The 12574-nt window shown below is 39.7% G+C and overlaps 1 protein-coding gene across 6 annotated transcripts in view; it reads left to right on the forward strand.

Moving 5' to 3' along the window:
- DAAM2 (dishevelled associated activator of morphogenesis 2) overlaps nt 1-12574 on the forward strand; it is a 221564-nt gene that overhangs the window by 65458 nt on the left and 143532 nt on the right. For 2 of the 6 annotated variants that reach the window (XM_086869245.1, XM_086869260.1), the window contains exons 2-3: nt 312-485; nt 2711-2913. In XM_086869245.1, coding sequence (XP_086725371.1) covers nt 2740-2913 — 174 coding nt within the window. In that variant the 5' untranslated portion in view covers nt 312-485; nt 2711-2739. Of the gene's footprint in view, nt 1-311; nt 486-2710; nt 2914-6495; nt 6570-12574 lie in introns of all 6 variants that reach the window. The other 4 variants (XM_086869239.1, XM_086869254.1, XM_086869268.1 and 1 more) reach the window with 3 other exon arrangements.

Here is a 12574-nt window from a genome sequence, read left to right on the forward strand (position 1 = left end):
ATACTTCTAGTAGGTGCACTGTCAATTTTAGCCAGCACTGAACCAGCTACAAGAAGTGTTATTTTATTTTACCCCTTTATGTTAGTATGAACTTCATGCCTGCTGCCTATAGATGGACCTGGAAAATGCCAGTGTTATGAGTTGTGCAATGGAATGATGATTTGTGAAAGCAAGCTTACTGTTCATATGAGCTCTGCACCCTTTTGCAGAGTAGTAAAATTGAAATAGCCTTGAGTTTCACAAGTGTGGATCCCCAGGAACCGCAGATTCTGTAAAAAAAACACACTAACATTAGCTTGTGTATTTCTCAGCATTATGGATGAAGAAAGCCTGGAGACTGACAGCCTCTTAGATGAACTTGCTTAAGATGAAGGCCGAGTTATGGAATTCCAGTGCAGAGCAACATGTGGTATCCAGATCAGGCCTGTACTTACCCTGTAGAAAATGCTGAGCTTCACATCCATTCGCCTAGTACTCATTTCCTGGTAAGGTACCTCTTGGCAAAGTTTATACCAGAGTCTTGACCTGAGCTCATGAAGGAGGATGTTATGGTCCTATCACTCCAAAGGCTCAGCCAGTTTTTCCAAGGAGGATTCATTTTCTATGCCCCAGAGAATGCTGGTCCTTTGATGGTTGGTAAGGAAGCCTTTAGACAGTGGGACAGAACTTAGTTACAGCTAAATTGATGCAAATGTAGTTGTATTGCATGTAAATCAGGTTTGTCTCATTGAATTTAGTTCCTTCCAATAAAGAGTTTTGTCAAACTAATTGGTTTTAATCTCAGTCATGACCAGACAGCCATAAAGGGCATTGCACTTGGAATAATAATACTTGAGAAGATGGTCTGTAGTGTACAAGTTTAATTTCCAAGGCTCTATTGTGAAATGTTTTAGCAACTGAATCCCTTAAGTGTCCACTATTCAGAGGAAAGTGAAATTGCTATGCACATCATTGTGATAGACTTGGGAGCATTTTGGTTTTGCTGACTGAAGCTGTGTCAAAGACCACTTCAGTTTTAAGCTGACCTTCATCATCTCCTAGTGAAACCCAATGTTTTTATGAATGGGCTTTTGAAGCCAGCAACATCCTGCCCTAGTGAATCCTGCTGGGACATACCACCCTTTGCAGAGATGAGATGAGATGAAATGAGATGAGGTGAGGTGATGTGACATGACATGACATGACATAAGACAGTACGTTTTTACCAGTTTGTTTTCCTTTCAGCTACATGAGAGTTGCAGCTGATGCCCCTCCAATGCGTAAGAGAATGTGCTAGATAAATTAATCACAGCACATAGTAAGGCAGATGACTCCTGCCAAGCACATTGTGCCAATAAGGATAGAGGTTTGGGTGGTTTGGGCATTTTTTTGGTGGTTGTTTGTTGCTTAGGTATTTCTAAAGCAAGCATGCCAATTTCTGCACCAAATATCCCTGGAGAGCTCTGTATGTTAAATCCCACTATGCAACTGCTGTCCAGAAGGTGCTTTTCCTTGCACAGCTACTCAGTCTCTGTGAAAGTTCTGGCAAGCAAACAGACTAAAGCATTGTAGGGCAGGTTAGGGCAGCAGCTGCTCTGATGACAAAGCGCAGCTGTGTTGTTGCTGATATAGCATCCAGCATCCTGTGGTTCAGTTCACCTGCTGCCTCTCTCCTGCTCTCCTGCCCTGTGCCCAAGAAGAGCAATTTCACAACAAGCTTTAATTATTTACTCTCTCCGGATATGGCTTATTCTGCAGATTAAGTGAAAAACTGAAGTCCTTAAAAATATAACACAAATAAGCCCATGAGCTGTCAAACAACAAGTCCCTTAAAAGGCCAAAATATGTGTCTCTCTGTGCATTGTACATATCCCTCCTTTCAAACTGCTGGCAGGAGAATTCCTGTTTGGATGGGCTGCTCACAATCAGTGTTGTGTGGTAGTGAAATCAGTCACTTCCCAGCTTCTCCTTCAGGCCTCCTTCTGCCTGCCTTTATACTCCTGCTACCAAAGCCCTTCAAGCCAGGGATCAAGACCCTATCAAATGGGATCTGGCAGCTCAAATGTAAATCTGAAGGCATCCATTAGCACTGTGCTATTTCTTCCATGAATACACAAAGCAGCCCAAACTACTTACATGTGTGTGAAAATGGGATGAGCAAAATGGTCCTACAGTGATAGTCCTGGCCATGAAAATGAATGTGTGGTGGTCTGGCTCTGCAGTGGTGGAAGATTGATGTCTGCTTCATTGTTTCATTGTTCATTTAATTTTAATATGGGATGCCTTTGGAAGATTCTTCCATGTGTTCTGGGTAAATCCTCCCATATATGCCTTTTTCCTTCTGATAGTTTATTTCCTTTATCGTAGTAGTGACACAAAGGCCAATACCACCATTCTGTGGTATTGTGTAAGCATTCAGCCTTGGCTACTGAGCATTGCTGATAAATCTACCTGTTGGGAAAGTCCACACTGAGTTTGTAAAACCTTTTCAGAAAAACTGGGACAAGTGATTCTACCCTGCTGTGGAAGAACATGTTAATACCATACAAAGGCCTAGCTGCCTTATCTAGCTTGAGTGTTTATTTTGCTCTTTTGGGTATCAGATCCTTCTGTCCTCTTCCATTTGTTACTCCAGTGACAGTCATTGTAACTGCACAGAGCTGCACAGATTCAGCAGTCTTTTTTGTCATCTAATGTCTTTTGATTTTGTTTTGGTTTTTTTTTCCTACAGAACATGATCAGAAGATAGCACCATACACCATGATCATGGCCCCGCGGAAGAGGAATCGTCATGCACTGGGGTTTCTTTGTTGTTTTGGAGGTAGCGACCTCCCTGAAATCAATCTCAAGGACAATAATCCTCTCCAGTTCCTTGAGTTTTCTGTCCCAATCCCATCAGCAGAAGAGCTCAATGCCAGATTCACTGAACTTGTGGTAAGTTTCTAGTGACAGATTGATATATTTATGAGGTGGATGAACTCTTCCCTTTAAAGGAGGACTAAGAGGCCTTAAGGGATGTATTAGAGAAAAGCTTCTACTGAAGCTTTTAAAAAGCCCTTTCATTCTTTCATGACTAGTTACTTGGTAGGAGAAAGGTGGTAAGCAACAGGATGGATGATAGTGGCACTGAGTATAAATACAACAAAATGATTAAATGTGCTTATTTATTCTCATTGCACTATGTAGGACTGGGCATATTAGAAGGAACCTCTCAAGTTCTCTAGAGAGAGCTGACAGTCGATTTCTTGTTTACAATTTTGGGATAAAATCTGCTGTATAATGTAATTCAGTGGAAAATCTTAGGGTTTGCAGATCTATAAAATGAGGACTATTTGGTTTTGTTGATGAGTAGCATTCTGCTGATGATGAGGTATAAGGACCAGGTGACCATGCTAATTATGTTTCATCACACAGCTGCCTTTGAATCATGAAATGGTACTGTTGCAGCAACAGCTATAACAAGAAGAGAAGGAAATATTTCAGATGAATTTTGTTGTTTGCTTTTGTAGTAAATGTTGCAGGAAAACAGACAGTTGCTTTTCATGTCTGGCATCATAATGACTTCACGGTCTTTATCTTCTTGTTCAGCCTGAATGCAAAACATAGGCAGAGGTCATAGGGCTGGGTTGTTTTGCAAACCGTGTCATAAAGGTGATGCTGATTTGATGCAGCTGATTGGGTTTCTCATTACCATTCTCAGACTGGAACTTAAGTAAAGTGTGTTATCTGTAAGTGTGTATATGCCTGAGGAATGCAACTGAGGTGAGGAATAGAACAAAAAATACTGGATCTCAGCATTAGAGGAATTTGCCAGTAGTCTTTCTATGTTACACTTGTAACATTAGCCCAATAAGTTATTGTCCATGACCATAGCTTTAAATTGCTATAGCAATGAAAAGAACCATGTAATTTGCATATGCAGTTGGAGGTTAGTATATAGGCAACTATAGTATCTCATTAAATACAGGGACAGCTGTATTTGACAAACAGAAGTTTGTCAGATCAGTGGTCTGACAACCTAGCCCAAACTTGAGGTTCAAGATGGGTCTAAAGCGGATGGGTAGGGAAAAACATAAGGTGTTGGAGATTATAAGTTATGGCTATAGGGTGGTCTTTTCCAATCTTCTTACAGTTTTCAGCTCAAGGACTTCCTCAGTCAAAAGTTGCATTCTGTATACATAGTAAATTGGTATGGATTTCTTTTCCATTAACTTTACACTTCCCCAGCTCCCATTAGCATTTTCAGTATTCTGTGGCAGGGGCATAGAAAAGAGTCAGTAGGATTTGCAGCTGTTTCAGGAAGAATAATGTATGCAGCAGAAGAGTCTACTTGCTTTGATCTAATTTTCAAATGGAGAATTTTCTCTTATGGAGATACTTCACAAAATTCTGGTCTATATTTAGGTTAATTTTCTTTTTATGTGAGACTACTTGAATCCGTCTTAGAAAATGCAGCTGCCTGTGGAGAATTCTGCATGGTGATAGGTATTGCTCAAGAGTAAGAGTGTAACCTGTAGTCTGCTCTGCTGACAGTTTATTTCTGGATGCTGCTTAACTGTTGGTTTTCACATGCAAAGCTCAAACTGCTGTATCAAAGTTCATATCTTTCCAATACCAAGATCCACTGAAGCATTCAATCTAGTCTTTCTGAAGACATCACCAACAGATGTGCTTTGCTCCTGAACTTGTCTTGCTAAACCTTGAACTTGTTTACCTTTGGATCATAGTGAAAGACCTGCTTGAGTTGCTGCTGGGCTTTTGCGTACTGAGGTTATCAGTTTTATGAGGAGTTTGAGAGTTTTTTGGTGGTATTAATGATACTTTTAACTTCTAGCTTTATGTCTGGCAAATACTGGTGTTCCGTGTGCTTGCTTGTGGCAAAACAGCTCACAGCTGCCTTATGGAAGTCTATTAAAAATGATAATTTTTAATGTTTCTGGTGCAAAATTTAATGACAAATATATGTGATGGTCTGTAAAAATTTTTGGCCCCAGTAGTCTGAGAGTTGTTGGTTTATGTTATAACTTATTAAATGTGCTGACAGCTTGTATCTGGCATATGCATTTCAAACAAATGAAGCCATTGAAATGAAAACAGATCATTTTCAGTTCTTATGTTTAGCGATAGCGCCCCAGCCATCATTGCATGAGAAGTGAGCTGAGAGAGAGAAGTGCTGTTTTTCAGAAGGGTAATAGTGTACATCACACATTTTATAAAGTAGACAGATAGGATGGCAGTGCATGTCTATATGAGTTCCTGATTAGACAAGTAACATGAGAGCAGTTAAGGGCTTTATGTGCAAGAGAACCTGGGCTGGAAACTGGGCTGGCAAAATGCAGACTTTGCCTAGAAGGGCTGGTTTGTCCACAGGCCTGGATTAATGCCTGTTCTATGAAACACTAAAATAAAACAGGCTACATCTGTATTGACAGCTCAGATGAGATTTTAATTGGATTAGAAAGATTCAGTCTGTAAATGCACCAGTGTAAATCAGCGACCTGGAAGTGACTGAGAGCTCTGTGTGCTAGTTCCCTGCTGCTTATCCGTTAGAGTCTAGTCTGGGTGCACTTGTACTATATAAAAACCAGATTTGAGTGTAAAGCCTTTTGACCCAAATCCCCAAGTGAAATTATGACATCAACATTATCTGAGATCTGTAGTAAGAAGAGCATTTGTGTTAGCTCCCTGAAGCAGGCCCAGGGGGTAGAGCATCATCTTGCCATCTGCTCTGCAAAGGGTATAATGAAACATTGGTGTGGTTGAATGAATTTTTAAAGGCCTTATTTTTTCCCTTGTTGCAGTTAAAATATGGGGCATTTTCCCATGGATGAGTTAGTGACAAGAAAAACTGAGCATAGCTGTGCTGGAGAGGTCTCCCTTGTGATGAATTTTCCAATTCAGTAAATATTCAGTTTCTACCTTTCTGAGGAAAAATGGCATTTTGAGGACCAGGAGAAAGTCTTCTGCTGCTGCTGTTGTGCTACTTAAACTAGTACCAAGAAAAGCAAATTTGGAGATGTCCATTTTTCAATAGAAATAAATTAGGAATGTGTTGGAATTCTTTATTTGTGATGGGCTCACATGACCCATTCCAAACTTTCAAACTTGCTTGCGTAGTCTCCAGACTGAGGTAGATACGCACTTGCGAGCTGCTCTGTTTGGGAGATGTACCCAGACCATCGAGCTATGTAATGGCAACTGCCTGACTGGACTCTGACCAAGGCAGTGACTGTGAGATGATAAGCTGATGTTGATTTCAGCTGAAATGCCTGCTTTCATTGCCGCTCAACCAGAAAAAATATTCTAGGGTGAATCCTAGGCTTATGTGTCATTTGAAGCTGGATGCTATGTTTATGTCTTGTCTGATCAATTAGAAAATTAAAACAGAAAGAACTACTCCTGATAGGTCCTAAATTCTATCTTGATTTATTCCATTTGGAACATGTGCAGAGAGTAGGCCTGAACAAAGATGATGGCTTATGGTGATTTGGAATTATTTGGTTTGTGCTAAAACAGGAGATGATGTACCAGTTCTTAGGCCATCTGCTGGCAATGACTGCCTTGGGATTAATGCAGTGGTAACTGTAAAGGTAAGTCCTTATCAAGTCTAGATGCACAAAATACAAAGCAAACAAAAAATATTTGTGACCACAAGTTTTGCCCTTCAAAGATTACTTTTGTGAAAGAGGATAGAGCAGCTAGCTTTAGCATATTCCCATCAAAGTAGAGAGAGAAGCTCTAGGCAGCAGGGTGTGTGGACTGGTCTTGTACCTTGCAGATTGTAAAACTGGCCCTACCTGACCGTTGAGGCTAATGTGACCAGCATCACTTCTGCTTCCACACTGCCATATAGTGGTAAAGTAATGCTGCAGATTGGTGGGCTCCAAAATGGTTTTGTGCTTGGTGGGAAAAATATACATGCTAGACACATTTTTCCTCATACAGATTTATCAAATGAAACAGAAACTACAGAAGAATCTGGAAGAACTATTGTAAGGCAAAGGGAAATAACGTTTTTTCCTGGAACATCTTCTCCATGTCCTTGTTCATATTTGTTAGCAGCAATGTATTCTTGTCACAGTGGATTCTGATAGTTTCTGCACCTTGTTAGAATTAAGGACTCTTCTTGATGGTTTAAGGGGGTGTGCTGATTGACACTAAAGATTTTGACATCTAGATCTCATATAACAGCAGCCTGATCCCAGTCTGGAACTCAGACCATACCAGGAAGGGTGACTCAAATGCTAACAATTCAGAAAAAAACATATAGGAAAAAATATGAAGACTGCTAGCACAGAGGAAAGAGCAGTGTAAAAAGCTTGCACTTTTGTTATTACTGTTTTGTTAGTGACTGTGAGATGGTCATAATATTTGAAAAGGTGAAGTGCAAGATTCTCTATCTTAAGATGCAGGGTCCGTGGGGAAGAAATGGAATTGTCTATTGAGTTTGTTTTCAAAGTTGACAGCATCATTATATTCTCCAAACTTGAATGAGTTACCTTCAGCATATTAGATTCTTATACTGGGGAACATTTGAGAAATGCTTACTGTTATACTCTCATGGTCTTATCTGCCCTTGAAGCATTATCACATTTAGCTCAGGTAAGAAGGTAATGTGAAGGTAATTGACTGAAATTCCTCTGTCATGGTTTCTCTTACATTGCATTTGAATCTGTTTCATTTTCAGTTTGGGGGGTTTTTTTTCTTCTTAGTTTTTTCTTTCTTTTTTTTGTTTTCTCTGAGTCCCTAAAGAAGGGGTTTTGTTGACTTCCTGGGTTCACAAAAGCTTTTTGTCTATATTGCTATTTACCATCTTTACAGAAGCTTTTCTAGAACAAAGCTTAATAAGTACTTCCAGCATATCTAAAGGTACATTATTTACAGTTGAGGAGCAGCATAAGTACTTATGGGATCTCTATATTTGAAAAATGTAAAATCATCCACCATCTGTTTTGGTCCGATTTTAAACTTCTTATTCATTGAGTTGCTGAAAGATGTAGGTTCCTGCTCAGGTGAGGCAGCCTACACTCTTCTCTCTCTCCCCCTCTGGATCTAGCATTCTGATCCTATTGCAAACTCCCAGATTTTGTAGAGAAGATGCATAGAGAACTGCATAATATTCCTGAATAATAAAACCACTGGAAATCAAGCCCATATTTTCCCTGTAATATTGCTTGACTGCAGTTGGAAGTGCTGAATCAAGGTCTCCCTCCTTCCCTCAGCCCATTCTGGGAACAGGTAATTGGTTCTATTCTGTAAATAATTACAAATAATTGAAATTATAACCTTGGTTTCTGTCTGCAGTGCTCTGCAACAGTGACCACAAGAACATGGAAATATGTCCCTTCTTGACACAACCCTAAATTCAACTCTTACTCTTTCATCCCATCATCTCATCACCTCTGATTTCATTATATTTAATAATTGCTGCCACAGCATCATAGTTGGCTCACTTTCTGAATTTAAGATGAACTAGCCAAGGTATCTCGCTAGAAAAAATGGCTAACTAAAAATGAACTAATCCCTTCCTAAGTAAATCAGTATCTTCATTTCTGAACTTTTCTTACTCTGTGAAATCTCTCCACATCTGTTTCTTCTTTACTATAAAAGAAAGTAAAATTCTGTGATTATTGTCTCATTTCCCAGAGGAGAGAAAGTTGAGAAAAGGAAGTAGAAGAGTTTTATATGGACAGAAAGTAAGGTAAAGCATGGAAGTATCTGGGAATTTGTTTATTTTTTTTGTCAAAGGAAGCAAAGCAATTTCTGAGCAAGGCATCAGTCTTGCACACACTGGATAATATACCTTCAGCAGCTACAATGAGATGAGATCCAAACCTAAATAACTAGTAGTGGTTTCAATTGCTAACAGCTGACTTTAAAGTAGCAAGTTCCCTTCACGCCTAATTCTCCCTTGCAGACCATGTAATGTAATGGATACAACATAAAGCTCAGATGAAAGCTTGGCTTCACTACATTGAATAAGTACTCCCATATATCACCAGTCCCACTCAAGCTAGCCAAGTCCTAGCTGTGGCAGTATTCATGAGGCCCCTTTTATCGGCTCTGCAACCTGCAAGAGTATTTATGTGGTAAAAAGTACAAGAAATGCTTCCACTTTGGTCTTCCACATGAATATAGACAGTATATGTCAATGTATGTAGGAACAAGAGGACATCAGCTGTGTTTCTATGTGTTTGCTGCTGGGCTTGAAGAAAAAAAGTTCCCTATCTCTACTCCAGCTCTCTTGTAAAATTTCTGGGAAGCAGACATGCAGAGTTGCCTATTCTGTTCTCTTGTCTCAGTATGGAGCAACACCTTTCCCAAAAAATATCCTCTATGTCTGAAACTTATTTAAGTCATTCATTTCTCACTGAAAGATTGTGACTTAGAAAGACGTGTGTTAGGTCCTTGCTTCAACCCCCAAACACTTGTCATATGTATTGATAACCATATTTACTCTGATTTAAGTCCAGGCATGTTACCAAGATCTGAGTGTTTAGTTTCAAATTATTAGTCTTTTAAACTATTCTGTCCTAATGCTGGATTAATTTGAATACAGGGATTTACCTTCTGTGTCACTTGCCTCACATGTGAATCAGTAAAAAGTCCCTCTATGCTGTTTTGCCCGTAAGAGGAAGTTATTTAATTCCCTGTGCCTGTCCCTCATTCCTTCTGTGCTTCTCTATAATTAACTAATCTACCTAATCTGTCAGGAAGTGTAATGTCAAATATCATGAATAGCTGGAGAGGTCCTTTATTTTTGTTTCTATTTGGTGAGCTCTGACTTCAGCAAACTAGGAGGTTTTGCTTACCTTGGCTCAGTGCAGACTCCCCACCCCAGTTATTACTTCTTTTCTTGTACTTAATGAGGATGAACCAGTGGAGGTTGTAAGAAAATGCTGCTGGTAAGACCAAGGCAGAATTTTCCTGACAAGACACTCATATCCAGGAAGAAGCCTTGACAATGCCCTCTGAGTAGAAGATGCTGTATCTGAAAGCAGAAAAAAAGCAGAACTCGGAGGCAGCACATCACTTTCTTCACCAATGGTGGCCAGGCCAGAAAAGCTTCCCTTTCTCTTGGGTTAGTTTATAGTTGTCAGATAAATATTTTTCATGCACTCAGATACACTTGTCTTCTATTATAATAAGGGCAAAAGAGCTGGGTGGTTTAAAATTTTTGAAACAAAGGGTACTGAGGCTCAGGAGGCAAAAGCTCTTCATGGTATCAGTCTGTCTAGTTATGCACAAAATTCCTTTATGTTCAGCAGAGTATTAAGATTGTACATACTCAGGATTCCTCTTTTCTTTTTTAATTTTCCACACAGGGGATATTTTTCTTTTTTCTCTTCCTGCTCTACAGAGAGACTTTTTCATAATGTTGGGTCTGCTTTACATGGGTCCCACATGCAATACATGTGCACAAGTCCCTGATTTTAATGTACATATCACTATAAGAAGCTTTCTGTACTTATTCAAGTCCAAATCCATAAGAGGTATTGCATTTTAGGCTTTGTGTCAGAGACAGCTTCCCCTTTCAGGTGCTCATCTACATATGGATTCCTATGACAGGGACAGGCTTATGACCCTGAGTGCAGCACCAGCACTTCCTCACTTTACGCTCCCTTCCAGCAGGTACAGCTGGTTGGCAGCCCCTAGCTCCCTGACCAGCTCTGTAAGAAGCAGCAGTCACTATGCTGCAAATGTGTGAGACACAGATGCTAAGAGAGGAGCATGAGATGGGAGCAAGGTCTCACACTGAGTGTCTGAGAATTAATAGAGTTGTGTAAACAAATATAAATCCAGACCTGGTCTTACATGCAAGATTTTGGGTGTGAAGAAGCTGAGGGTGTTACCAAAGTACCTGCAATTTTAATGATTTTGTACAGGCATATATTGAGAAACCATTCAAACTATTCACCGAGTCTCCACAGAAGTATGGCGGACGTCGTTTATTTCTATCTTTAGCACACCAGTTATAGGGTCTGACAGGGTCCGCAGGCTAAGCAAGTTACTACTGGCTAATACACATTGTTTACATTCTTTCTCCTGTACACAAGGATATTGTTTTTCTTTCATTCTCTCTGCTTCAGGAGAGTTTCAAGGACTTAGGCCTTTAATATTGTCAATTATACCAAAGGCTGGTTTGTGCAGACGGGCTTTTACTAAAATGCCCACCTTCTGTTAAAATATTCTCTACAGGCATATGCTGTGTTTTAGATCTTGTTGCTTTATTATAAAGCTTATGGACAGATGTACCCAATGTAAACCAGTTCCATTTCACTGAAGACAGTACTGGAGTTACTCCATTACTCCATTCTCCGTTGACTGAAATTTAGCCTATGTGGTATTTTCTGTGTCTGTGGTGGTTGCTGGCTTCTGAATATCCCAAGAAGAGCATACTGACTGCCTTTCTGAAAGGTGGGAAGGGTCATAGTCATGGTTGGAATACTTGAAGGGAGTGTCTGAGTGTGTTCTGAGAGTGATTTACTTACAGTAGACATGAAATACTTGAGGAAGCTCTCATAGGACTACATCTTTTTAACAGGGCAGTGCTGTTGTTCCATGGGAACATGCAGGGAAATTCATGTAGTACGTCTAGGGCAAAAGAGGAGAAGTACTGGATTTTTGGGAGCACAGTATGTAATATTGTGAGATATGTAGCTTGGGATACAGAAGGAGAGGAAAGAACAGATCTTCTACTAGAGGATGGAAGTGCCAATCTTCTGTCTTCCCTTTTTGGAATTTGGAATTAGGATATGTCATGATATCCTAACCCTGAAATCATGGATGGGGTGGGTATGCTTAATGTTCAGAAATCTTGTGTCCATGTGCTTCTAACACATTTATCACCTGATTTGCTAGTACTATAATGTTTTGGCATAGCTGCAAGTGTTAGGCAGCATAGCATAAGAAAAAAATAACATAAAGCTCTACCCTGGCCTTTTTCATTAGTAAGGCATATGTAATATTTGAATGGCTTTTGTATTCTACTATGGCTATAACAAAGTGTCAGCAACTTTCTGGATTGAGCCTGAAGGCTGCTGAAGTGATAAATCACTGAGATGATATGGATAGTAGGAGAAGTCATATGTGCTAGCTAGAAGGATGAAATTAACTTACCTCTATTTCAGCTTTCTGGAGCTTTTCCAGCTTTATTTTGATGGATACAGGATAGACAATTTTCTACCCTCCTCCTAGAATTGCACCAGCATTCTTATATATTTCCTGCCACTTTTCCTGCTGACTTAGAGAGTGGACTCTTCAGCATAAACAGCAGCAGTACAGGGATGTCCTATTGCTCCAACATTTTGGAATGGCATCTCTGAATATGATTCTTGCCCTTCTGCAGTTTCTATCTTTTAATTCTCTTTATTAGTGTCTTATATATTTTTTTACAGTTTTATTTGATTAGAAATCTATTTCTTAGAAATAGATTCTTGGCTTAGAAATCCATTATTAAGACCTCATCCCTCACCTTCTGGAGAGAATATCTGAATCTAGATTTGTTCTTCTAAGGAAAGGTGAGAGATTGTTAAAAATCAGATAAGAAAGGTAGTATGGGATAAGAAGGTGCCACCCAGAAACACAGCTGTGA

The sequence above is a fragment of the Cyanistes caeruleus genome, chromosome 2 (assembly GCF_971803275.1).
Source record: "Cyanistes caeruleus chromosome 2, bCyaCae1.hap1.1, whole genome shotgun sequence".
NCBI lineage: Eukaryota > Metazoa > Chordata > Aves > Passeriformes > Paridae > Cyanistes > Cyanistes caeruleus.